Here is a 27,389-nt window from a genome sequence, read left to right as displayed (position 1 = left end):
CCACAAACTAAATAAAACCAGGTAAGAAGAAAATGAAAAAGGTCCAGAAATGGTGCACCCCAGTAGATCAAATATTTTAAAACTGCAAGTGAAAACAATGTCTATACCTTTTTCTTTTTCTTCTTATCTGGTCTCTAGAAACTGGTGCAGTACCAAGTGACTGGAGCAGGGCAAATGTAGTTTCCATATGCAAAATGGGCTCTAGGTTTTCTCCATATAACCATAGACCATTAAGCTTAATCTCATGAAACAGTAGGGAAGAGTGGACAATTTGTCCTAAGTGACGGCCCTCAACTAAATGGCTATCCCTTCTTAGCTAAGTGCAAGGACCTAAACCAAATGGTAAAAGAGTGTCAGAAACAAGAGAATGACAAAGTCAGCAGGCAAAGGCAAGGTAACAAATTTGCATAGTCAAATACCAGAAGGTCATGTCGGGAGAAAAATCTGTAATCAGAAGCAATGTCAAAGTCAGCGATCCTGAATAGCAAACACATATCTAGCTAGTGAGGATTAGGGCTGTTTCACACTTGTGTTGTGGCAGCGAGCTGTTCGCTCTGTGAATAGGAACAAACTGGATCCATCAGCAAAATAAATGTAAGTCAATGAGGCCTGACCCTTTTTTTTTCAGATCCGAAAAAAATGGATCCGTCACCCATTGACTTACAATGATTTTAGTACCAGATCCGGTTTGTTCCGTTTCAATGTAACACAACCACATCCTAACAGAACGGATGCTTCCGGATTTGTTAATATCAAACAGAACTGTTTTAGTTCGGTTTTGAGATCCTCTGCCGGATCTCAAAACCGGAAACCAAAATGCATGTGTGAAACAAGCCTTAGAAAACCAATCACAGGCACCTGTGGGAAGCAGCTGCCTGTTTAAAGGATAACTGTCATATTTTTATTTTATTTGCTAGTTTATTAGAGCTAGGCATGTATACCTGAGTTAGTCTGTCAATGATTGCCAAAAGATCTGTAATTACCTTATGATAACAGCTTTTATTAATGTCCTCTGTCCCTTTCCACTGTTCCATTAAAAGACCGTTGCTATGGCTCATCTGCCTCCGGCTAGGAAGACAGAGGGGCGGTCCTTCACACTGCATGCCTGCATTAGGCTTCAGAGTGAGGAGGCGTGTCTCTCAGTAATCCAATCTGATTGGCTGGTAGGAAGCTGCTGGCTACAGCAAGTTTGTATGTGACATGAGGGAAAGCAGTTTTGGTCTCAGAGAACTGGCAGAGGAGCCATCTTGAGAAGATCCTCATAATGTAGGATTCAAAACAGCCGTAACTAAGGGCAAAATTAAAGGAAAACAGTGGTAAGTGAAGAAACTAAAGATTGCTTTATGCATAATGCTGCTGCAGCAGTAACATATGCTAAAAAAAAAATTGATTAAAATATGACAGTTATCCTTTAAATAGCCCACCTCAGGAGGCATGCGACACTGGCACAGAGCCTGATTGGTCCAGCGTTCTAGCTCCCTGATAGGTTGAGCAGCTCCACTGTCAGTGGGTCTAGTTGCCATAGCAACTACACCATATTGCAGCTGGATTTGCCATTGGAGCGCAGACAGGTAAGTCTCTTTTTTTAGGTGTGTGACACATAACTTTTGTTCTGGGAGAAATGTTTGAAGGACTCTTAAAGGGAAGCACACAGAGCTATGGGGACTGGGTATTGCGGATGTGCTAGCGGCCATCTAGCAACCCATGTCCTCAGCTCTATACACAAAATCCCGGTGACAGGTTCCCTTTAAGGGACTAAATACAAGTTTATGATGCCATAAATAATACCATAAGTGATTGCCAGCACAGGTTTACCAAACAAAAGTTGTCAGACTAACCTGATTTCTTTTTATGAGGAGTTCAGTAGAAGCCTGCACAGAGGGGCAGCTGTGGATTTAGTGTTTTTGGATTTTGCAAAGGTGTTTGATATTGTCCATTTTAGATGCTTAACCCCTTAAGGACTCTTATTTCACCTTAAGGACTTGGCCATTTTTTGCAAATCTGACCAGTGTCACTTTAAGTGCTGATAACTTTAAAACGCTTTGACTTATCCAGGCCATTCTGAGAAAGTTTTTTTTGTCACATATTGTACTTCATGACACTGGTAAAATGAAGTAAATACCAAATTTACCAAAAAGTTTCAATTTCTCTACTTCTATAATACATAGTAATATTCCAAAAATTGTTATTAATTTACATTCCCCATACGTCCAAAATTACCAAAAATTTACCAAAAATTTGCAAAAATTGCAAATTTCCAAGTTTCAATTTCTCTACTTCTATAATACATAGTAATACCTCCAAAAATAATTATTACTTTACATTCCCCATATGTCTACTTCATGTTTGGATCATTTTGGGAATGATATTACATTTTTTGGGGATGTTACAAGGCTTAGAAGTTTAGAAGCAAATCTTGAAATTTGTCAGAAATTTTCAAATGACCCCATTCTATAAACTACACCCCTCAAGGTATTCAAAACTGATTTTACAAACTTTGTTAACCCTTTAGGTGTTCCACAAGAATTCATGGAAAATAGAGATACAATTTCAAAATTTAACTTTTTTGGCAGATTTTCCATTTTAATAATTTTTTTCCAGTTGCAAATCAAGGGTTAACAGCCAAACCAAACTCAATATTTATGGCCCTGATTCTTTCGTTTACAGAAACACCCCATATGTGGTCGTAAACCGCTGTACGGGTTTTTTTTTACACCATGTCCCATTTGAAGCCCCCCTGATGCACCCCTAGAGTAGAAACTCCAAAAAAGTGACCCCATTTTAGAAACTACGGGATATTGTTGGTACTAGTTTAGGGTACATATGATTTTTGGTTGCTCTATATTACACTTTTTGTGAGGCAAGGTAACAAGAAATAGCTGTTTTGGCACCGTTTTTATTTTTTGTTATTTACAACATTCATCTGACAGGTTAGATCATGTGATATATTTATACACCAGGTTGTCACGAATGCGGCGATACCTAATATGTATACTTTTTATTTATTTATGTAAGTTTTACACAATGATTTCTTTTTTGTAACAAAAAAAATCATGTTTTAGTGTTTCCATAGTCTGAGAGTCATAATTTTTTCAGTTTTTGGGCGATTACCTTGGGTAGGGTATGATTTTTGCGGGATGAGATGACGGTTTTATTGGCACTATTTTGGGGTGCGTGTGACTTTTTGATCGCTTGCTATTACACTTTTTGTGATGTAAGGTGACAAAAAATGGCTGTTTTTACACCGTTTTTATTTTTATTTTATTACGGAATTCACCTGAGGGGTGAGGTCATGTGATATTTTTATAGAGAAAGTTATTACGGATGCTGCGATACATAATATGTATACTTTTTATTTATTTATGTAAGTTTTACACAATGATTTCATTTTTGAAGCAAAAAAAATCATGTTTTAGTGTTTCCATAGTCTGAGAGACATAATTTTTTTGGGCGATTACCTGGGGTAGGGTATGATTTTTGCGGGATGAGATTACGGTTTTATTGGTACTATTTTGGGGTGCGTGTGACTTTTTGATCGCTTGCTATTACACTTTAAGGTGACAAAAAATTGTTTATTTAGCACAGTTTTTATTTTAAATTTTTTACAGTGTTCATCTGATGGGTTAGGTCATGTGATATTTTTATAGAGCCGGTCGATACGGACGCGGTGATACCTAATATGTATACTTTTTTTTATTTATGTAAGTTTTACACAATAATATCCCTTTTGAAAAAAAAAAAATCATGTTTTAGTGTCTCCATATTCTGAGAGCCATAGTTTTTTCAGTTTTTGGGCGATTATCTTAGGTAGGGTCTCATTTTTTGCGGTATGAGGTGATGGTTTGATTGGCACTATTTTGGGGTGCATATGACTTTTTTGTCGCTTGCTATTACACTTTTTGTGATGTAAGGTGACAAAAAATGGTTTATTTAGCACAGTTTTTTTTTTTTTTTACGGTGTTCATCTGAGGGGTTAGGTCATGTAATATTTTTATAGAGCAGGTCGATACGGATGCGGCGATACCTAATATGTATACTTTTTTTTATTTATGTAAGTTTTACAAAATAACAGCTTTTTTTAAAACAAAAAAATGATGTTTTAGTGTCTCCATATTCTGAGCCATAGTTTTTTTTATTTTTTGGGATATTGTCTCAGGTAGAGGCTCATTTTTTGCGGGATGAGGTTACGGTTAGATTGGTACTATTTTGGTGGGCAAATGCCCTTTTGATCACTTGCTGTTGTACTTTTTGTGATGTAAGGTGACAAAAAAATTGTTTATTTAGCACAGTTTTTATTTTTTAGTTTTTACGGTGTTCATCTGAGGGGTTAGGTCAAGTGATATGTTTATAGAGCCGGTCGATACGGACGCGGCGATACCTAATATGTCTACTTTTTTTTTTTCCTGTTTTTTTCCCTTTTTTTTAACTTTATTTGGGGAAAATTACGTTTTTGTTTATTTTTACTTGAAACTTTTAATTTTTGGGGGGGAAAACTTTATGTTTTCAACTTTTTTTTTACTTTATTTTTTGTCCTACTTTGCGACTTCAACTTTTGGGGGTCTAATCCCTTTTACAATGCATTCCAATACTTCTGTATTGGAATGCATTGGCTGTATGAATAATACTGTGTGTATTACTCATACAGCTTCCGGCCTGTGAGATCCAGGGAGCTGGATCTCACAGGCTCGTCACCGGAAGGCAGCGCAGATTCTTAAGGAAGGCATCGCTCTGCCTTTAATGCCATCGGGTCCCCCCTACAGCCGAATGGGGACCCGATGGCACCGCCGCCCGCCGGATAAGGTAAAACCGCAAACCGCAGGTGTGAATTGACCTGCGGTTTGCGGCGATCGCCGATGCGGGGGGGGTCACATAACCCCCCCTGGCGTTGTGACAGGATGCCCGCTGAATGATTTCAGCGGACATCCTGTTCCGATTAACACCCGCCGTGCCGCAATGTAATTTTAAAGTTAGGACGTACCCGTACGCCCTGGGTCCTTTAGGACTCGGCAAACATAGCGTACCGGTACTTCCTAAGTCCTTAAGGGGTTAGTAGGTAAAGTAAGGTCTATAGGCTTAGAAATATAGTTTGTATTTGAATTAAAAACTGTTTGAAGGGCTGTGTCCACAGAGTTGTGGCCAATGATTCCTATTTTGAATGGTCCCGGGTTATAAGTGGTGTACCAAAAGGTTCAGTGCTGGGTCCTCTATTATTTAACTTATTTATTAATGACATAGATAATGCTATCAATAGCATTTTTTGCTATGTTTGCAGATGAAACTAAGCTATGTTTTCAGTCTATGGAAGATGTCAATAAACTACAAGCTGACTCGGACACACTGAGTGTTTGGGCATCAACTTGGCAAATGAGGTTCAATGTGGATAAAAGTAAAGTAATGCATCTGGGTAGTAATACAGTAATCTACGTGCATCACATGTCCTAGGGGAAGTAACACTGGGAGAGTCACTTGTGGTGAAGGATTTGGGTGTACTTATACTTGTAGATCATAGACTAAATAACAGCATACGATGTCAATCAGCTGCTTCTAAGGCTAGCAGGATATTGTCCTGTATTAAACGAGACATAGACTTCTGGGACAGGGATGTAATATTACCACTTTACAAAGCTTTGGTGCGGCCTCATCTGGAATATGCAGTTTAGTTCTGAGCATTAGTTCTCCAGGAAAGATATTGTGGAGTAGAAAAAAGTACAAAGAAGAGCAACTAAACTGATTATAGACATGGAGGGTCCTAAGCTAAGTTCACATATGCAATGTGAACTCCAGCAGCCTGATCCAGCAGAGAAACAGACTCTCAGAGTTCACTACATGCAGTGTCAATCAGTGGGTTCTAAGGCGAGCATGATATTGTCATGTATTAAATGAGGCATGAACTTGTGGGACAGGGACATATTACCACTTTACAAACCTTTGGTGCGGACTCATACAGTACTGTGGGTAAGGGGGCCGGCCTCTTTGGTGGTCAGGACTGCAAGAGTGCGCATACTGTAGGTCTGTGCATTTTCTATAGTGTGCAAGCACGGCCACTGCTGCTGGATTACAGGGATATGAGCAGTGTATAATGTGATAGAAAAATGTATCTAGCCAGCAAAGGAGGCAATATGTACCATCACAGTACATTAGTAAGTGCCTAGTATTAACTTTGTCTACATTATAAATGCATTTTGTTGACTTTGGACAACCCCTTTAAGAAGAGAAGTCTAGGGGGATACGTGATTAAATTATACAAGTATATAAATGGGCAGTACAAAAAAATGGGGCAAAAGCTGTTGCATCTAAAATCCCCTCAAATGACAAGGGGGCACTGCCTACTTCTGGAGAAGAAAAAGTTCAGTCCCCAAAGGTGAAAAGGTTTCTTCACCATAAGAACTATAAATCTGTGGTATGTCGGCAATGCGTTGCTGACATACTATGATTTTATGTTCTGCATAAACAATTGGGTCACTTGACAAGCATTTTTTGGTCCACTTTTTCTTTGTACCAGCTTTGATTTATGTTCTCACTGTATATTACAAATATTCACCTGTGGTTTTCTGCTTTAATTGTCATTACTCTTTTATTTTTTTGTGCAAATTTTGTGCAAATTGTATGCATAAAAAAAGAAAGAAAGAAATGGACATAAGAGATGCAGCCAGGTTTGTCCAGATGGATTTTACCACTGGTGTCTGATGAATACACAAAAAATGTATGCTGGGCTCTATAATGATACATACTGTATTACTTACTACTCAAAGCAATCCAGTAGAACCATAGGAATCTATCTGGCACCCTCTAGTGGTGCAAACTTTGTACAACAGTGTGTTTTTGCAGATTGTTTTGAAGTTTAGTCAGTAAATAGGAGCAGACAAGTCAAACCATATATTCTTGAGCCCAAGTCCAGATGTACACAGCAGGGGAGAATATCTCCGTAATACGATGACCAATGGAATATGCATCACCTCTGTATGAAATCAGAGACATATAAAGGTGCAATACAGACCTGTGGTTCTACAATATGGTAATGTGCATGAGCCCATACAATGAATGTAACAATAAAGGCAATCTGTCACATCAGAAACAGCAGTGTAGGATTTTTTTTAGTTAAATAAAAGGTATGAAAATTTTTTATTTTTTTCAAAACATCAAAAATTTGGGTCTGACCAGAATGTTTGGAAAATTCTGGTTGAATTCAATTAATTTAGAATCTATTCAGTCATCTCTAGCGTTATAATCACTGTATTGATACATACAAGCCCACTTAACCCCTTTCCGACCAGTGCTGTAAATGTTTGGATCTTTAAAGATGCTGTCTGGTCCAGAGCAGAGTGGGCACAATGGTCGCCAGGTTTCTGCTGTTTCACACAGACCTAGGGCTAATGTCTATGATTGGCGATAATGTTAATCGCAGACATTTAGCCCCTGAGATGTTGTGGTCAATTGTTACCACGGCTTTATTCCAAGATGTAACATAATTTTGACCATTTTTGAAATGGGTAAATAAATGGGGGAGGCCTTAAAGTGTACCCATACTCATAGTGACATGTCAAAGGTTTTGATCTGTGGGGGTTGGAGTGCTGTGACCCGGCCCAGAATGAGGAGAAAGTAGTGCTCTCACCTCACTGCTAAAGACATTCTGAATAGCAACCAATCAGATTCCATCTTTCATTTTTCAGAGCTCCTTATGGAATCTCATTGGTTGCTATGGGCAATTAACCCCTTAAGGACACGGCCATATTTCACCTTAAGGACCAGGCCATTTTTTGCAAATCTGACCAAGTGGTGATAACTTTAAAATGCTTTGACTTATCCAGGCCATTCTGAGATTGTTTTCTCGTCACATATTGTACTTCATGACACTGGTAAAATGAAGTAAAAAAAAAACATTTTTATTTATAAAGAAATACCAAATTTACTCAAAATTTGTAAAAAATTGCACATTTCCAAGTTGCAATTTCTCTACTTCTATTATATATAGTAATACCTACAAAAATAGTTATTATTAAATCAAATATAAAGATTTAGTTCAGTCTCATCAGAAAATTACCCTCATTTATTTTAGGAACTACCTGCATATACGATTTATGACGTATTTTTCCTACAATATTTAATATGTGTGAGCATGCATATGTTTGTTTGATGTTTTTATGAATTTTTAATAGTTTTATAGTGTCATTACGATTGTTTTTCATTTATAAAATTTGAGTGTGATCACCATAATTATTGTGTATTCATTTGAAGCCACACATACAGAGTGCCAGTCCACAATTTACAAGTAATTCCAATATTTTTCTCTGTACGGGTGATACAGCCATTTGGACTAGAGCACCTGTTCCCTGTCACATAAGAGTGAGCTATTCCTACTACTTTTTTCTCATACAAAAATAGTTATTACTTTACATTCCCCATATGTCTACTTCATGTTTGGATCATTTTGGGAATGATATTTTATATTTTGGGGATGTTGCAAGGCTAAGAAGTTTAGAAGCAAATCTTGAAATATTTCCGAAATTTTCAAAAACCCAATTTTTAGGGACCAGTTCAGGTCTGACTCTAGAAACTACACCCCTCAAGGTATTCAAAACTAATTTTACAAACGTTGTTAACCCTTTAGGTGCTCCACAAGAGTTATTGGCAAATGGAGATGATATATTTCAGAAATTCATTTTTTTGCCAAATTTTCCATTTTAACCCATTTTTCCACTAACAAAGCAAGGGATAACAGCCAAACAGGACTGTATCTTTATTGCCCTGACTCTGCCGTTTACAGAAACACCCCATATGTGGTCGTACACTACTGTACGGCCACACGGCGGGGCGTAGAGGGAAAGGAGCGCCGTAGAAACTCCCTAAAAGTGACCCCATCTAAGAAACTACACCCCTCAAGGTATTCAAAACTGATCTTACAAGCTATATTAACCCTGTAGGTGCTCCACAAGAGTTATTGGCAAATGGAGATGAAAATTCAGAATTTCATTTTTTTGCCAAATTCTCAATTTTAACCCATTTTTTCCACTAATAAAGCAAGGATTAACAGCCAAACAAGACTGTATCTTTATTGCCCTGACTCTGCCGTTTACAGAAACACCCCATATGTGGTCGTACACTACTATACGGCCACACGGCGGGGCGTAGAGGGAAAGGAGGGCCGTGTGGTTTTTGGAAGGCTGATTTTTATGGAACGGTTATTTACACCGTGTCCTGTTTCAAGCCCCCCTGATGCACCCCTGGAGTAGAAACTCCCTAAAAGTGACCCCATCTAAGAAACTACACCCCTCAAGGTATTCAAAACTGATCTTACAAGCTATGTTAACCGTTTAGGTGCTCCACAAGAGTTATTGGCAAATGGAGATGAAATTTCAAAATTTAATTTTTTTGCCAAATTTTCCATTTTAACCCATTTTTTTCCACTAACAAAGCAAGGGTTAACAGCCAAACAAGACTGTATCTTTATTGCCCTGACTCTGCCGTTTACAGAAACACCCCATATGTGGTCGTACACTACTGGAGTAGAAACTCCCTAAAAGTGACCCTATTTTGGAAACTACGGGATAAGTTGGCGGTTTTGTTGGAACTATTTTTAGGGTACATATGATTTTGGGTTGCTCTATATTAAATTTTTGTGAGGTAAGGTTACCAAAAATTTTAATTCTGAAATTTCATCTCGATTTGCCATTAACTGTTGAGGAACACCTAAAGGGTCAATAAAGTTTGTAAAATCAATTTTGAATACCTTGAGGGGTGTAGTTTCTTAGATCGGGTCACATTTAGGGAGTTTCAACTCTAGGGGTGCATCAGGGGGGCTTCAGAAGGGACATGGTGGCAATAAAAAAGGTCATCAAAATCGGCTTTCAAGTAACCATGTCGGTCCTTTCCTTTTGTGCCCACTTGCTTTGTTACCAGAAAAAACGGATTGAAATGTAAAAGTGCCAAAAATAGCTGTTTTGGCACCGTTTTAAATATTTTTTGGGACCGTGTTAATCGGGGGGGTTAGGTCATGGGGTATTTTTATAGAGGAGATTATTACCAACGCGGCGATACCTAATAAGTCTACTTTTTTACAATTATTTAGGTTTTAGACTATATTATCCTTTTTGGTACAAAAACAAATATTTTGTATCTCTAAAGTCTGAGTCATTATTTTTTTTAGTTTTTTAGCCGATTGTATTAGGTAGGGGCTAATTTTTTGCGGGATGAGGGGACGGTTTTAATGGCTCTATTTTTTGGGGGCTATATGACTTTTTGATCGCTTGCTATTAAACTTTTTGTTTTATAAGGTGACAAAAAAAACTTTTTTTGCACTTTTTTTTTTTTTTGGACCGTGTTAATCTGGGGGGTTAGGTCATGGGGTATTTTTATAGAGGAGATTATTACCGACGCGGCGATACCTAATAAGTCTACTTTTTTACAATTATTTCGGTTTTAGACTATATTATCCTTTTTGATACAAAAAAATAATTTTTGTATCTCTAAAGTCTAAGAGTCATTTTTTTAAACGTTTTTTAGCCGATTGTATTAGGTAGGGGCTCATTTTTTGCGGGATGAGGGGACGGTTTTAATGGCACTATTTTGGGGGCTATATGACTTTTTGATCACTTGCTATTAAACTTTTTGTTATGTAAGGTGAAAAAAAAATTGGGGACCATGCTAATCTGGGGGGTTAGGTCATGGGGTATTTTTATAGACGAGATTATTACCGACGCGGCAAATTATTTTAGTTTTACAAACTTTTTGAACAAATTTTTTTGGGTGTCTCAAGTCTGAGAACCATAGTTTTTAACGATTGTCAGTGGCTAAATGGAAAAGGGTATTATAAATTTAGTACTCTATGGAAGTGTGGTACTCCCTGAAGCAACCGTCAATGCAGAGGCCTGGATGATCGGGGAACGTGTCACACTGAGTGGTGGTGTCCTTCCGTATCCCCCTCCTGTGACACACTCTGCACTTTTTTTGGGTCTGTCCCTTCTTTCCAGTATGGGAGACCACACCTGGAAAGTATTTTCCAGGGACGTTCCGGACCCCTACAGTTCCCGAGGTACTCCGACCTGCTCTTTCCCAGTCAGAAAAGATCAGGGCCTTGAGGACTGCCTCATAGAACTGCAGGAATTTCCCTGTGTTGCCAGCACACTGGAACAGTAAAAAAGAGTTGTACATGGCCACACATCAAACATACATAATCTTCTCTATGTATAAAACATGGCATAATCCATACACAGAAACAATTATGGACTGCTTCTTCTCCAACATACAGGTTCAAAGGTATATCATGCCACACAGGATAATGGTAAGGGACCTAGAGCATGGGAAGGAAAAAAAGAGGAAATGCCCTCTATTCTATATAGTAATCCCAGGCTGAAAAAAAAAGCCTATACAACAAACATCATGCATAAAAGTAAAGGGAAATACGCTCGGAGGCTGCCAGATTCTTCACCGCGCCTGCGCCGAATACTGAACAGCGCAAGATTTTGCCAGAGCACAGGGCTGGCAGACAGATGCGAGAGCTGCCTGGCTCTGTCAATCAGGACTTGGAGGGAGGCGACAAAGGTGGGAGAACGGAGCCTCTAGGAGCAGGAACAACACCCCCCCCCCCGCTCCTAGAGGCTAATTAGCATATTATAAAAGTTCGATTTCTTGCGTAACGGGGGCATAGATAAAAGTAGGAATAGTCTAGTTAGGTTTAGCTGACATAAGCACATTGCTAATGTCTGTCTGTGAAGGTTCTCATTTATCCAGGTCATGGTATATATGTAAATCTGTAAAGAATAAATCAAGGCAACTGGACTTACTGTAGATTTTTTGAAAATGTTTCACTCGTTCTTCCAACGAGCTTTCTCAATTCTGAGTGACTGTGCAAGAATTCTCTGGGAAAAAATATGTAACTGAATCAACATCTGGTAATTATACCCAGCATGGGGTCAGAGGTCATTATACCCAGCATGGGGTCAAAGGTGTTGAAGGTGGTGATAATGACCTCCCAGAAAAAGGTGTCAAGACAGCATTATATGTGGCTGGGTATAATTACCAGATGTTGATTCAGTTACATATTTATTCCCAGAGAATTCTTGTACAGTCACTCAGAATTGAGAAAGCTCGTTGGAAGAACGAGTGAAACGTTTTCAAGAAATCTACAGTAAGTCCAGTTGCCTTGATTTATTCTTTACAAATATTGCTAATGTCAGCTAGCTTAATAGGGTTAAATCTGGTGACAGAATCCCTTTAAGCTACTGCACAACTAGAGATGATCGAATTAAAAAAAAATTTGATTCGCCGTTTCGGCAAATTTTTGGGGAAAGATTTGTTTCGATTCGAATATATTCTCGGCAAATTACATAAAAAACCGGCTATTTCCTGGCTGCTGAGAACCTTTATTGTGGTGTAGAACACTGTGCCTTGTTGTAACATGCATAGGGAGTCTGCTTTGGTAGTGAAATTATACTGTGAGTCCGTATGACATGCAGATGACAGGTGTCGCTATTAGAATGACTGCACACTTCACTTATTAAGGCAGTCAGAGGACCAAAACTGACCAAATAACTCAAGTATGAACTCAACCTTACAGGTCGATGTTAATGCCAAGAAGAAGCGCACTCCTTTTACACCGTCGCCAGCTGATTCCACATAGATGTTATCAGAACCTGTTCTATTAAAGGCTTATACAAGTAGAGTTCCCCTGACAGAGTGGAGAGGGTGTCAGTAGTAAGTTTGTGTTGACTTCACTGATTATTTTGTCCTTCCTCTGATCCGTCAGAACAATAACCCACAAAAAACGGATCCTGTCTGTGGAGCATACACCTTCAAAAACAGGAGTGGATCTAAAACAGAGATGACACGTGAATGGAATATTTGCAAGTCATTTGTGCTTTGTACCCACTCCTGCTTTTGGCTACCAAATCATAAGCTAATTATGATGCGACCATACAGGCCCTACAGCTGCTACACAGACAGGAATCGTTGTGCGTCTCATTTTTCCTTCCTTCTGACGAATCAGAAGAATGGTCAAACAAATGATGATGTCAGCCAGGCCGAAAGGCAAAATAGTGGCCCAGTCATGAAGTGGGGAGGGTAGAAACAGCATGAGGAGACCACAGAATGGCCCAATGACAGGGTCTGGAGGTTGCAGCAGCATCAGGAGGCCGTGGCACAATGACAGAATCTGGAGGTGCTGGCAGCATGAGGAGACCACAGAGTGGCACAATGACAGTGTGGAGGTGGCGACAGCATCAGAAGGCCACAGAGTGGCACAATGACCGAGTGTGAAGGTGGCAGCAGTATGAGGAGGCCACCGAGTGGCACAATGAAAGAGTGTAGAAGTGGCAGCAGTATGAGGAGGCCACCGAGGGGGACAATGACCGAGTATGGAGGTGGCAGCAGTATGAGGAAGCCACCAAGTGGCATAATGACAGAGTCTGGAGTTTGCAGCAGTATGAGGAGGCCACAGAGTGGCACAATGACAGAGTGTGGAGGTGGCAGCAGTATTAGGAAACAACCAAGTGGCACAATGACCGAGTGCGGAGGTGGCAGCCATATGAGGAAGCCACCGAGTGGCACATGACCGAATGTGGACATGGCAGCAGTATGAGGAAGCCACCGAGTGGCACAATGACAGTCTGGAGGTGGCGGCAGCAGCAGTAGCAGTATGAGGAGAAGGCCAACTAGTGGCACAATGACAGAGTGTGGAGGTGGCAGCAGTATGTGGAGGCCACCGACTGGCACAATGACAGAGTCTGGAGGTGACAGCTGCAGTAGTAGCAGCATCAGAAGAAGGCCACCGAGTGGCACAATGACAGAGTCTGGAAGTGGCGGCAGCATCAGGAGACCACAGAGTGGTAAGGTGACATAGTGTAGAGGTGGCGGCAGCATAAGGAGAAGGCCACTAAGTGGGCACAATGACAGAGTGTGGAGGTGGCGGCAGTATGAGGAGGCCACTGAGTGGCACAATGACCGAGTGTGGAGGTGGCAACAGTATGAGGAATCCACCGACTGGCACAATGACAGAGTCTGGAGGTGGCAGCTGCAGCAGTAGCAGCATCAGGAGAAGGCCACGAGTGGCACAATGACAGAGTCTGGAGGTGGCAGCAGTATGAGAAGGCCACAGAGTGTCACAGTGACAGAGTCTAGCGGTGGCGGCATCATCAGGAGACCACAGAGTGGCAAGGTGACATAGTGTGGAGGTGGAGGCAGCATGAGGAGGCCACAGCATGAGGAGCCCACAGAGTGGCATGACAACGAGAGATTGCGGAGGTGGCAGTAGCATGAGGGGGCCAGAGAGTGGCACGACAACGAGAGAATGTGGAGGTGGCAGCAGCATGAGGAGGCCACAGAGTGGCCGTGTCGTCTATTCATTTATAGTGATTATGGAACAGAATAGAAGGTTAAAATTTCTCAACTTTATAAAGTGTTGCTTAAAACACGATTTAATAATACACGTTCTCCGGCACAAAAGGCTTGGCAAATTGATTGTCCGTGAATTTCCCTTCGAAGATTGGGATAATATATTGGCGAATTTAAGTTTACTTTCTTATAATTTTAAACAAGTTTTGGTTCAATTTAATATTCAATATTTAATAAATTTAATTATAAAAATTAAGTGTTGCCTAAGACAGGAGAGAATCCGCCAGTCTTCTGTTTATTCAAAAACTTGGTTACGATGGAGAAAGCATTCCAAAAAACTATTTCTCTCCACCTGGATACGAATCCTGTCAAGATTGATGCTAGTGCAGTATCGGCTGCTCATCAACCCAGATACTTCTGGGGGAACCTGCCTGGCATGAACAGGCCTCTAGTAGCTACAGACAATGAGAAGACAAAGCATCAAGATAGCTTTGAGCCTGGAAGAGTCGCGAAGTTCATCAAGATACATCACTAAAGAGTTTACCGCATATAACCGCAGCGCTGACCGCTGAATAAATTTTGTTTTTCAACCGAAATACTTCAATAAATATTTTACTGCATATAACTGCAGCGCTGAACGCTGAATAAAATTAGTTTTTCGACCGAAATACATTAATAAAGTTTTTACCATATATAACTGCAGCGCTGAACGCTGAATAAAATTTGTTTTTCGACCAAAATACATCAATAAAGATTTTACCGCATATAACTACAGGCTGCAGCGCTGAATGCTGAATAAAATTAGTTTTTCGACCGAAATACGTCAATAAAGATTTTACCGCATATAACTGCAGCGCTGAACGCTGAATAAAATTTGTTTTTCGACCGAAATACATCAATGAAGATTTTACCGCATATAACTGCAGGCTGCAGCGCTGAACGCTGAATAAAATACGTCCCAAAAAGTTTTACCACATATCACTTCTACCAAAATACGTCAATAAAGATTTTATCACATATAACGGAGTGCGGAGATGGAGAGCGTCTCCAGATTCCCCCCGCACTATACGGACGTATTAGAAATGAAACTCTGCTCCCGACAGCAGCTCCTGGGAAGGCCATGGAGCGTCCCGGTCATCCGACATCTATTCGCCCCACTGAAGGATTAGTTTTAAAGTGTGTAGAAGCCACACGGGGCCCCCACGCTGCAGATTTATCATGGAGATATAATGGAGATTTTACCGCATATAACCGCAACGCTGACCGCTGAATACATTTTGTTTTTCAACCGAAATACTTCAATAAAGATTTTACCACATATAAACCACATATAAACGCCACATGAACTGAGAATGTATTTGTCTTTTTGTACTGAAATAGGCCACTAAACGCTTTCAAGACATATGATCGCCGCCTACGTGAACTGAGAATATATTTTTCTTTTTGTATTGAAATAGGCCACTAAAAGCTTTCAAGACATAACCGCCGCCAACGTAAGCTAAGAATGTATTTTTATTTTTGTACTGAAATAGGCCACTAAACGCTTTCAAGACATATAACCACCGCCGACCTGAACTGAGAATGTATTTTTCTGTTTGTACAGAAATAGGCCACTAAACGCTGCCAACACATATAAATGCCGCCGACGTGAACTGAGAATGTATTTTTCTTTTTGCACTGAAATACAAAATAATACATATAACCTCTGCACTGACTCACTGCTACCGCCGCTACTTCCGTGAACCTCTGCACCACTACTTTCCGGGTAGTTAGGCTGCTGTGAAGCAGGTGCTCTACCCCGGGCATGTTTGGCTCCCAACCGCCCACTGCTGCCACCCTGCTGACTCCTAGCCATGCTTTCAACACATATAACCGCCGACGTGAACTGAAAACAAATTTTTCCTTTTTGTACAGAAATAGGCCAGTAAACGCTTTCAGCAGAAATAAATGCCCCAGTGAAATGCATATATTTTTTTCTTTCTATAATAAAATAGGCCACTAAACGCTTTTGCCACAAATAACTGCACCAGTGAAATGCGTATATTTTTTTTCTTTCTCTAATGAAATAGGCCACTGAACGCTTTTGCCACAAATAAGTGCACCAGTGAAGTGCGTATATTTTTTTCTTTCTGTACGCTTTCAACAAATATAACTGCAGAAGTGAACTGTGTATATATTTTTCTTGTTTGAAAAGATATAAGCCACTAAAGGCTTTTCAACATAGCACTTGAACCACAAGAACAAATTGCTGGAATGACAGAGCTGTATAATGGCTATTTGAATCCCCAAATAATCTTTCCCTGCACTTGTAAATCGCTTTTCTAGCACTGTCCGGGTGCCTTCTGACGTCTCTCCCTGCACTAAGATGCTGTGAAATGATTCCTCCCTATCCTTTCCCTGCACTTATGAATCGTTTTTTCAGTTTTTTTTCACAATCAGGTTTTTCCAATTTCTGTCTCTAGCGCCTTCTCACGTCTGTCCCTGCACTCAGAATGCATTAAAATGTCTGACTCTAAGATGGCTGCCGTATTTATAGGGCTGTGAGGTTGTGAGTTATAATTGTCTTCAAACTTAGGTAGGTTTTTTTCTTGAAATACCACAGAAAGCATGTAGGACAATTATAACTAATTATTCAAGTCAAGACCCTACTGTATATAGAGAGTGCTATTGAATTACCCAGATATGAGGCTGTTGAGATGTCAAAATAATATTATACACTATGTTTCTCCAGCTTTACTACTTTGGGCTGAAGGTTTTCAAAGCAACCAAGGCTGATAATGGCTCTTACAGATGTGAAGTAAGCTCCCCTGACAACCGTGAAAACTGCACCTTTAATGTGAAAGTTGAAGGTAAGAATACATATGGAAAGTAATATTTTTCAACTGCTACTATTCATAAAAGTATGAGATGGGTTTCTACAGCCCCAGAGTACAAGATCTCTGCCCCATGTGCTGAATTAGGATGGGGTAGGTAACCTCATTACAGGATATTAGGCTGACCTAGATGAAGTTATGCCATTTTTCAGTCTTTTGAACACTTACTATGTTTACTTTAAGTTTCATTTTATTTCAATTCTGTCATTCTATAACTGGCACTACTATTGCAGAGCTTGTCATCAAAATGCTGTTTTTTACTTGCCTGCAACAGTCATCATAAAATTATGATAATTCTTTGTACAGTTATGCCATGATCCTTATGACTTTTATATGTACAGTACAGACCAAAAGTTTGGACACACCTTCTCATTCAAAGAGTTTTCTTTATTTTTATGACTATGAAGGCATCAAAACTATGAATTAACACATGTGGAATTATATACATAACAAACAAGTGTGAAACAACTGAAAATATGTCATATTCTAGGTTCTTCAAAGTAGCCACCTTTTGCTTTGATTACTGCTTTGCACACTCTTGGCATTCTCTTGATGAGCTTCAAGAGGTAGTCCCTTGAAATGGTCTTCCAACAGTCTTGAAGGAGTTCCCAGAGATGCTTAGCACTTGTTGGCCCTTTTGCCTTCACTCTGCGGTCCAGCTCACCCCAAACCATCTCGATTGGGTTCAGGTCCGGTGACTGTGGAGGCCAGGTCATCTGGCGCAGCACCCCATCACTCTCCTTCATGGTCAAATAGCCCTTACTTTCAAAGTTTTCCCAATTTTTCGGCTGACTGACTGACCTTCATTTCTTAAAGTAATGATGGCCACTCGTTTTTCTTTACTTAGCTGCTTTTTTCTTGCCATAATACAAATTCTAACAGTCTATTCAGTAGGACTATCAGCTGTGTATCCACCTGACTTCTCCTCAACGCAACTGATGGTCCCAACCCCATTTATAAGGCAAGAAATCCCACTTATTAAACCTGACAGGGCACACCTGTGAAGTGAAAACCATTTCAGGGGACTACCTCTTGAAGCTCATCAAGAGAATGCCAAGAGTGTGCAAAGCAGTAATCAAAGCAAAAGGTGGCTACTTTGAAGAACCTAAAATATGACATATTTTCAGTTGTTTCACACTTGTTTGTTAGGTATATAATTCCACATGTGTTAATTCATAGTTTTGATGCCTTCAGTGTGAATCTACAATTTTCATAGTCATGAAAATAAAGAAAACTCTTTGAATGAGAAGGTGTGTCCAAACTTTTGGTCTGTACTGTATATAAAGAGGTGATCCTTTTTGGATAATCATTACTTGTTAGAAGGGTTCCTTGCCAGCATTAAGCTGTAATCTGGGGATCAATAAGTCAGTATGTTGAGGGTCTCTGCAGGACCATCACAGGGGAAATGAAGCCTTACACAGTCTCCATTCATATCAGCGGATTGTTTGTGTAATGCAGGACAAGTCCTAAAGAACGAGAGAAACTCTTTGTAACTCTTCTCTTTGACAGAGAGCTGGGGATCATGAACACAAAATCCTGCTCTATAGAAAGGGTTGGCCACTTTCTGGATTTTGTTGACCAATGTGTTTGTAAGATTACCATGTGACACTTACTAATCTAGCCTTTGTTGAATTCTGTGCCATTTTCTATATTTCATAAGCCATGTCTCCTTGTTTGCCAAGTCTTGTGTGCTGTCCACAGGGAGGTCCTGTCCATTAAATGGCTGCTCATGGAGGGTCATGTGACCAAGCAAACCACCTCCTTGTGATGTCTCCTCCATTCAAATACACTGCACCTGCCATTTGAATGTGCACTGCTGAGAGTTTAGTGCAGGGAGAGTGTGTTTGAATGGAGGAGGGTGAGTGATGTGTCTGGTCACATGAGCCTCCATCAGTGGCCCTCATATGGACAGAACCTTCCTGAGGACAGCACAAAAAACTTGGGAAACAATGGTGCATACCTTATGAAATATACAAAAAGACATAATTTTAAGAAAGGCTATATTAGTAAATGTCATCTTATTATCTTACTTACACATTTGTCAATAGTAGCCAGAAAGTGGCCAACCCTTTAACAGGCTATATGAAATAGGCATTGTAATTGATTAAAAATGGTCTCCAGTAACCCATTCTAGAATGTGACTAGGTCAGGTTGTCTCCACTTGCAGAGCTGCTAGATGGGGGTGAGGGAGGGCTTCATTGCTTTAGCATATGAATATGCGACGAAAACGTCAATGGGCTCGAAACGTGGCCAGTGTGACAGTTGAAGCTGATGCCCTCAGAAATGGAAGAGTGCAGGCAGTGTTTAGCACTGCGCCTGTTGGCTATGTGAAAGGTAAAAGATGGGTGGGGGTGGGGGGGAGGCCACAACGTCGCTGCTGGGGGAGTAGTGTATGAGCAGAGAGAGAGGCGTGCTTGGGCTCGGGCCCTTTAAGTCCAAAGAACTTTGGCCTTCAATTCTACAACTTCGGATTACAGTTTTAAAATGTTTTTACAGTTGTAGAATCGAAGGCTGAAGTTCTTTACCAGTCTCATGTAATTTCGGACATAATGAAGTTTGCCTCCATGAAGCCCATACATTTTAATGGTGTTCGGAGACAGGTCTCTGTGAATTAAAATGAAGTTGGGAAACGAATTGAATTTGGATCTTGGATCTGAAGAGCAATTTGCTCACCCCTCATTCCATTATTATCTGTTGTACAGCAGGATCTCTGCTCTACAATAGATGTAATGGTGCCATCATCCTGCATACGACATGCTGTCATGGCTGTGCAACCTGACAGGAGCATGGAGCAGAAATACATCTCTCCTCCTTGTTCCTTTTAGGATGCTCAGCCATGATGACATATTGCACACAGAATTGCATCAATACTATATATTGCGAGCAAATTTCCTGATGTACAGCAGATAATAATATATGATATATCCCATCAAGCTGAGTAGCCTGACAGCAAAGCTCAGCAATGTAAAGTGAAGGTAGGCTCTAGCGTCAGAGTGCAGTGTGTAGTGAGTCCTGCCACCGCTTACCCCACTAAGAAGCTCTGCATGTGAGGACAGCCCATCCTAGTCAAATTCCCAGAAGGGTTGCTGGAGGCCATTTTCAATCATTCCCAGAGAACCCCTTTAAGGAAGCAGTCCTTTTGAAAATTAAAGGGGTTGTCTCACTTCAGCAAATTACATTTATCATGAAGACAAAGTAAATATAATGTATTCTGATTGTCTATATTGCCTCCTTTGCTGGCTTGATTCATTTCTCTATCACTTTATACACTGATTGTTGCCAGAGGTTATGACTGCCCTGCAATCCAGCAGCAGTGGTTGGGCTCACACAGTATAGGAAAAAGCCTCTCTTGTGGCCAGGAGGACCATGGGAGCATGCATAGGCACGCATGCGCATCAGCTTACATCCCGGCCACCTGGAATCTGTGGTTCAGAGGTGACTATAACCCCTGGAAACAAATAGTTTATAATGTGATGGAAAATGAATGAAGCCAGCAAAGGAGGCAATATGGACAATCACAATACATTATTAAGTGTATTGTATTTACTTTGTCTACATTAGGGTTGAGAGAATCAAAGCCAAATGAATTAACTTCGATCCAAATTTCAGGAAAAATTAGATTCGCCACAAAGCATAATTTTCTCGCACTTTGTGGTAACGAATCTATTTTTTCCTGAAATGACAGCACAAAAAAAACAAAACATACTATCCTCATCCATTTGCTTGCAGAGAGGCTGTCGCGGCCATCTTGATGCATGATATATATATATATTTTTTACCGGATTAAGCCTGCAATTGAAGCATCAGAACCCGCGATCAGCGATGAACGTTGTATCTGAGGATCTGAGGGGTTCAATGACGGGGGCGGCACGATCGGCGTTCCCTGTCATTGCGCCCACTACATACAAAGGAATGCACTTTGCGACCAACTAACTCAGGGGCGTAACTAGAAGTGACTGGGCCCCACAGCAAATATTTGTAAGGGCCCCCCCCCCTAGCGCGCTTCGCACCTTCCTCCTCCTGTGTAAACCCCACTCCTTTGGCACAGTGTAGCGGTATACTGTATATTGTGGGGCACAGTGTAGCGGTATACTGTATATTGTGTGGCACAGTGTAGGGTATATGTGCATAACAAACATATTTCACATGAAAACTTACAGTTACTTGGCCCTTGGGGATCTCGGACACCACTTCCACACTTTGGCCGGGGGCTCGGCGGAGCTGATGTGCTTTATCCTAATGAGAAAAATTTCATAATAAGGATTTGGAGAAGGGGCAGAGGGATAGCAGAGCAGGGAGAGGCTGGTGCTGCTACTAGGGGGTCATACCATGGGGGAGTAATAAAGCCCACTATAATGCCCCCCCCCCAGTAGTAATAATTCTCCTTATAATGTGACAGTGCAAAAATACCCCCTTGTAATGCTCCCAGTTGAGCTAATGTCCCCATAGTGCCCCCATAATGTCCCAGTATAAAATACCAATATATAGTGCCCCCAGTAAATGCCTCCATAGTGCTCCTCTCCCCCCTTCCTGCTAGTGCCCCCCATAATGTACCAGTATAAAATGCCCCATATATAGTGCCCCAGTAGATGCCCCTCAGTGTCCGGCCTCTGATAGGCTGCCGGCCTAGTGTCCCCCATAATGTTCCCCAATAATGTGCCAGTAAGTGTCCCCATAGATGCTCCCCCATCATGTGCCAGTATAAAGTGCCTCTCTCCTCCCCCCCACATGTCCCAGTATCATAGTGCCACCTCCCCCCCCCCCCCAAAAAAAGTGCCAGTATCAAGTGCCTCTCCCCCCCCATGTGCCAGTATCAGGTGCCAACCCCCCCTCCCCCCCAGGTGCCAGTATCAGGTGCCAACCCCCCCTCCCCCCCCAGGTGCCAGTATCAGGTGCCAAACCCTCTCCCCCCCATGTGCCAGTATCAGATGCCTCTCCCCCCCCCCATGTGCCAGTATCAGGTGCCAACCCCCCCCCTCCCCCCCAGGTGCCAGTATCAGGTGCCTCTCCCCCCCCATGTGCCAGTATCAGGTGCCAACCCCTCTCCCCCCCCCATGTGCCAGTATCAGATGCCTCTCCCCCCCCCCATGTGCCAGTATCAGGTGCCACCACCCCCTCCCCCCCAGGTGCCAGTATCAGGTGCCTCTCCCCCCCCATGTGCCAGTATCAGGTGCCAACCCCTCTCCCCCCCCCATGTGCCAGTATCAGGTGCCTCTCTCCCCCCCCCCCCCAATGTGCCAGTATCAGGTGCCTCCCCCCATGTGCCAGTATCAGGTGCCACCCCCCCCCCCCATGTGCCAGTATCAGGTGCCACCCCCCCCCCATGTGCCAGTATCAGGTGCCACCCCCCCCCCCAGGTGCCAGTATCAGGTGCCACCCCCCCCCCCAGGTGCCAGTATCAGGTGCCAACCCCTCTCCCCCCCTCCCCCCATGTGCCAGTATCAAGTGTCCCCCGCTCCCCCCATGGCAGTAACAGTCGGGTATTAAAAAAAAATATATAAACACTTCTACTTACCTCCATGTCAGCGATGCGATGCAGCCTCTTCCTGTGTCCCGCCCTGTATGTCCATATATGGAGTCAGTGCTTATATTTCAGAAAAGGTTTCTGCTGGGATTCGAACCCACGACCTTCTGTATCAGAGGCAAAGCATCTAACCACTAGACCATAGAAGACACCTTGCTGCTGACTGAAAAAATTTGAGACTTCTACTGTTATAGCTGGCTAAGTGTACATCTAAACACATAACAGCTGCTCATATATAGAGATATAGCAGAGCTGAGTGTGCTGGGACAGCTGTCATATAGAGATATAGCAGTGCTGGGTGTGTTGGGGCAGCTGTCATGTGTATAGCTGTACACTTAGCCAGCTATAACAGTAGAAGTCTCATTTTTTTTCAATCAGTTGTAATGCAGCCTTTATGGTTGTGAGGGTTAATGCTTTGCCTCTGATACACTCTAGACTTTGGTCAGCTGCTGTGAAAGGGCCCTGAACAGTTAAGACATCGATAGAACTTGAAAATAAACTGTCACACACGCTGCCGACGCCGGGCCCCCTTGGCAGCCCGGGCCCCGAAGCAGCTGCTTCCCCTGCTTCCCCGGTAGTTACGCCACTACCACTCAAATTTATTTGTGTAAATCGGCCAAGCAGCCGAATCTCATTTTTCATAACTTCTAGAGATGAGCTAAGTATTGGAAAATTCGATTTGGCTGCTTCGCTTAATTTTACAAAAAAATTCACTTTGCGATGAATTACTTCATCATGAAGTGCATTTATTTGTAAGTAGTGGGTGCATTATACCCCTCAGGTGCCACGTTCATAGCTGATTGTGACATCTGACATTAATATTACAGTGGGGGGAAAAAACATACTTACCTCACGCATTTGATCGCGAACAGCCGGCCGACGCCATCATGATTGAATATCTAGCTCAAAATCTCTTGCGGCCCATGATGATTTTGTGTGTTGCCTCATTTCAAGACACATAACATTTTTCTTTTACCTTGAAATAGCTGTTTTTGTGTCACTTTGAGGAGATGGCATAACCAGAAAATGCCATTTCTGGCACAGTTATTATTTTTTTTAAGTACTGATTGTTAGGGTTGCAGTAATACCAATAATATGTACCTTTTTTATTGATTAAAATTTTTTTTATAATGCGTTTTAATGAAATAATAGTTGATTTTTTGTATATTTTTTTACTATGTTTTAAAAGGCAAACTTTTTAAATATTATTTTAGTCCCACTAAGGGTCTTGAATCTTGACCATACAATTACTTTATTGTTCTTATACTATAATACTTGTGTATTGCAATAAAGTATGCCTGTCAGCATAACGTAAAGTCTAATAGGTACAGTCAGGTCCATAAATATTGGGACATCAACACAATTCTAACATTTTTGGCTCTATACACCACCATAATGGATTTGAAATCAAACAAACAAGATGTGCTTTAACTACAGGCTGTCAGCTTTAATTTGAGGGTATTTACATCCAAATCAGGTGAACGGTGTAGGAATTACAACAGTTTGCATATGTGCCTCCCACGTGTTAAGGGACCAAAAGTAATGGGACAATTGGCTTATCAGCTGTTCCATGGCCAGGTGTGTGTTATTCCCTCATTATCCCAATTACAATGAGCAGATAAAAGGTCCAGAGTTCATTTTAAGTGTGCTATTTGCATTTGGAATCTGTTGCTGTCAACTCTCAAGATGAGATCCAAAGAGCTGTCACTATCAGTGAAACAAGCCATCATTAGGCTGAAAAAACAAAACAAACCCATCAGAGAGATAGCAAAAACATTAGGCGTGGCCAAAACAACTGTTTAGAACATTCCTTAAAAAGAAGGAAAGCACCGGTGAGCTCAGCAACACCAAAAGACCCGGAAGACCACAGAAAATAACTGTGGTGGATGAGCTAAAAATTCTTTCCCTGGTCAAGAAAACCCTTCACAACAGTTGGCCAGATCAAGAACACTCTCCAGGAGGTAGGAGTATGTTTGTCAAAGTCAACAATCAAGAGAAGACTTCACCAGAATGAATACAGATGGTTCATCACAACATGTAAACTATTGGTGAGCCTCAAAAACAGGAAGGCCAGATTAGAGTTTGCCAAAAGACATCTAAAAAAGCCTTCACAGTTCTGGAACAACATCCTATGGACAGATGAGACCAAGATCAACTTGTACCAGAGTGATGGGAAGAGAAGAGTATGGAGAAGGAAAGGAACTGCTCATGATCGTAAGCATACCACCTCATACCACCTCATCAGTGAAGTAGTGTCATGGCGTGGGCATGTATGGCTGCCAATGGAACTGGTTCTCTTGTATTTATTGATGATGTGACTGCTGACAAGACACAGTGCAGATGGGCAATGACCCAAAGCATACTGAAAAAACAACCAAATAGTTTTTTAAGGGAAAGAAGTGGAATGTTATGCAATGGTCAAGTCAGTCACCTGACCTGAATCCGATCGAGCATGCATTTCACTTGCTGAAGACAAAACTGAAGGGAAAATGAGCCAAGAACAAGCAGGAACTAAGGACAGTTGCAGTAGAGGCCTGGCAGAGCATCACCAGGGATGAAACCCAGCGCCTGGTGATGTCTATGCGTTCCAGACTTCAGGCTGTATTTGACTGCAAAGGATTTGCAACCAAGTATTAAAAAGTGAAAGTTTGATTTATTATTATTATTCTGTCCCATTACTTTTGGTCCCTTAACAAGTGGGAGGCACATATGCAAACTGTTGCAATTCCTACACCGTTCACCTGATTTGGATGTGAATACCCTCAAATTAAAGCTGACAGTCTGCAGTTAAAGCACATCTTGTTTGCTTCATTTCAAATCCATTGTGGTGGTGTATAGAGCCAAAAATGTTAGAATTGTGTCAATGTCCCAATATTTATGGACCTGACTGTATATAAAGATAGAAAATCTGAGGACCTTCATTTGGCTCCAAGCTGCCATTCCAGCTCATTGGTACCCTGTGATCATGCTGTGGGGTAAAATATTTCCAGTTCACCTGCTCCACTCCATAGGCGTGCAAGGAACCCGAGATCAGGGAAACACTTTCTTTAAAAAACGGAAAAATCCAGCACATGCACTACAGATAAAATCCAATCTCTTTATTATGATCCTTTAGAATTCCATGAGCTGATCAGAAAGCTTTACGGTCTACGCGTTTCCACAATCTGTCTTGTTCATGACCATACTGTGTAGCCAAATTTTCTGGTTTATAAAACCCTTCACCCACCTCAGACACTCCTCCGTTACAATATGTGAGTAAAAAAGGAAAAATGAACCAACAATCACATACAGTCATACAGAATATAAATGAATATTCAAAGATGAAATCGTGTCTATTCATGCCCTTTGGAGTCCTGGCATGCAGTAAGGAGATCCAAAAGACTCCCTATTATAAGGCAGTCTGTTTAGATCTCCTCCTCGCAGTTTTTTTTTTTACCATTTCAATACCAATGACTTGAAGATCTGCTGTATTACCTCCATGTACGTCTCTAAAATGTTGAGACAACATGGAAATGTTCACTACCCTCAAGTTTGAGATGTCTGAAAGATGTTTCCTTACTCTGGTTTTCAAGCTGAAGTACCACCCACATATTGAACGTTACAGGTGCTGCAGGTGGCTAAATACATCACATTACTTGTGTTACAGTTTATATATGATTTAATTTTAAATTCTTCTCCTGTAGCACTAGATTTAAAACTTTTGCTTATTTTAATAAATTGACAGGTTTTACATACATTATGTCTGCATCTGTAGCAGCCAGTAACGGTCAACCAGGTATTTGTAAACCCTGATCTCTCCAAAAATTAACTCGGAGACAGTACTGTCGATATAGTTGGAGGTCTTTTGCTCACAACTTGAATTCCTGATTCCAATATCCGTCGTAAATTGTCATCCTGATTCAGAATCAGTGAATACCTAGTGATGATGTTCCGTACCTCAAGCTCTCACTATATCCCCTTGCTTTGAGTCTTCTATATAATGCTGCACTTTCCTTTTTAACCCCTTCCCGACCAGCGCCGTAATAGTATGGCGCAGCGGGACGTGACCTGCAGCCCATCGCCGTACTATTACATCGGGCTGATCGGTCGGGTGCAGGAGCTGCGCCCGCCCGAATAGCGGCAGGGGTCCGGCAGTGACTGATAGCTAGACCCCTGCTGTATGTGCCGGCATCGGTGAAAACACAGATGTCGGCGCATTAACCTTTCATGTCCAGCGGTCCGCGCTGACCGCAGCACGTGCAATTATGGGGGGAGGGTGAGCAGCCATCGGGTCCCCGCACTGCTGTGATGGGGGACCCGATGGCAGGGAAGGCAACCCAAAGCCTTACTTAGTCATCATGGCTGCATTCCCTCTTAAGCCTCTTGCACACGACCGGTCCGCAAAAAACGGATCCGTGAAAAATACAGATGACATCTGTGTGCATTCCATTTTTTTGCGGAACGGAACATCTGGCCCCTAATAGAACAGTACTATCCTTGTCCGTTATGCGGACAATAATGGGACATGTTCTATCTTTGAACTGAACGGAAATATGGAAATGGAATGCATACGGACTACCTTCCGTTTTTTTTCCGGATCCATTGAAATGAATGGTTCTGTAAACGGTCCGTATACGGAACGCAAAAAACGGAATGTAAACGGAAAAAAAAGATGCCTTAGGCCCATT

The 27,389-nt window shown here is 41.5% G+C and overlaps 2 protein-coding genes across 6 annotated transcripts in view; both read left to right on the top strand.

The window, feature by feature from the left end:
* Positions 1–27,389, top strand: part of LOC121001740 (myosin-binding protein C, fast-type-like) — a 607,494-nt gene that overhangs the window by 76,265 nt on the left and 503,840 nt on the right. The gene's annotated exons all lie outside the window — the stretch shown is intronic.
* LOC121001720 (myosin-binding protein C, fast-type-like) overlaps positions 1–27,389 on the top strand; it is a 272,071-nt gene that overhangs the window by 76,330 nt on the left and 168,352 nt on the right. For all 3 annotated transcript variants that reach the window (XM_040432923.1, XM_040432909.1, XM_040432918.1), the window contains one exon: positions 17,057–17,174. In XM_040432923.1, the coding sequence (XP_040288857.1) occupies positions 17,057–17,174 (118 nt within the window). The remainder of the gene's footprint in view (positions 1–17,056; positions 17,175–27,389) is intronic.

Source organism: Bufo bufo, chromosome 1 (assembly GCF_905171765.1).
Source record: "Bufo bufo chromosome 1, aBufBuf1.1, whole genome shotgun sequence".
Taxonomy (NCBI): Eukaryota; Metazoa; Chordata; class Amphibia; order Anura; family Bufonidae; genus Bufo; species Bufo bufo.
This window is presented reverse-complemented; position numbering and strand designations above follow the sequence as displayed.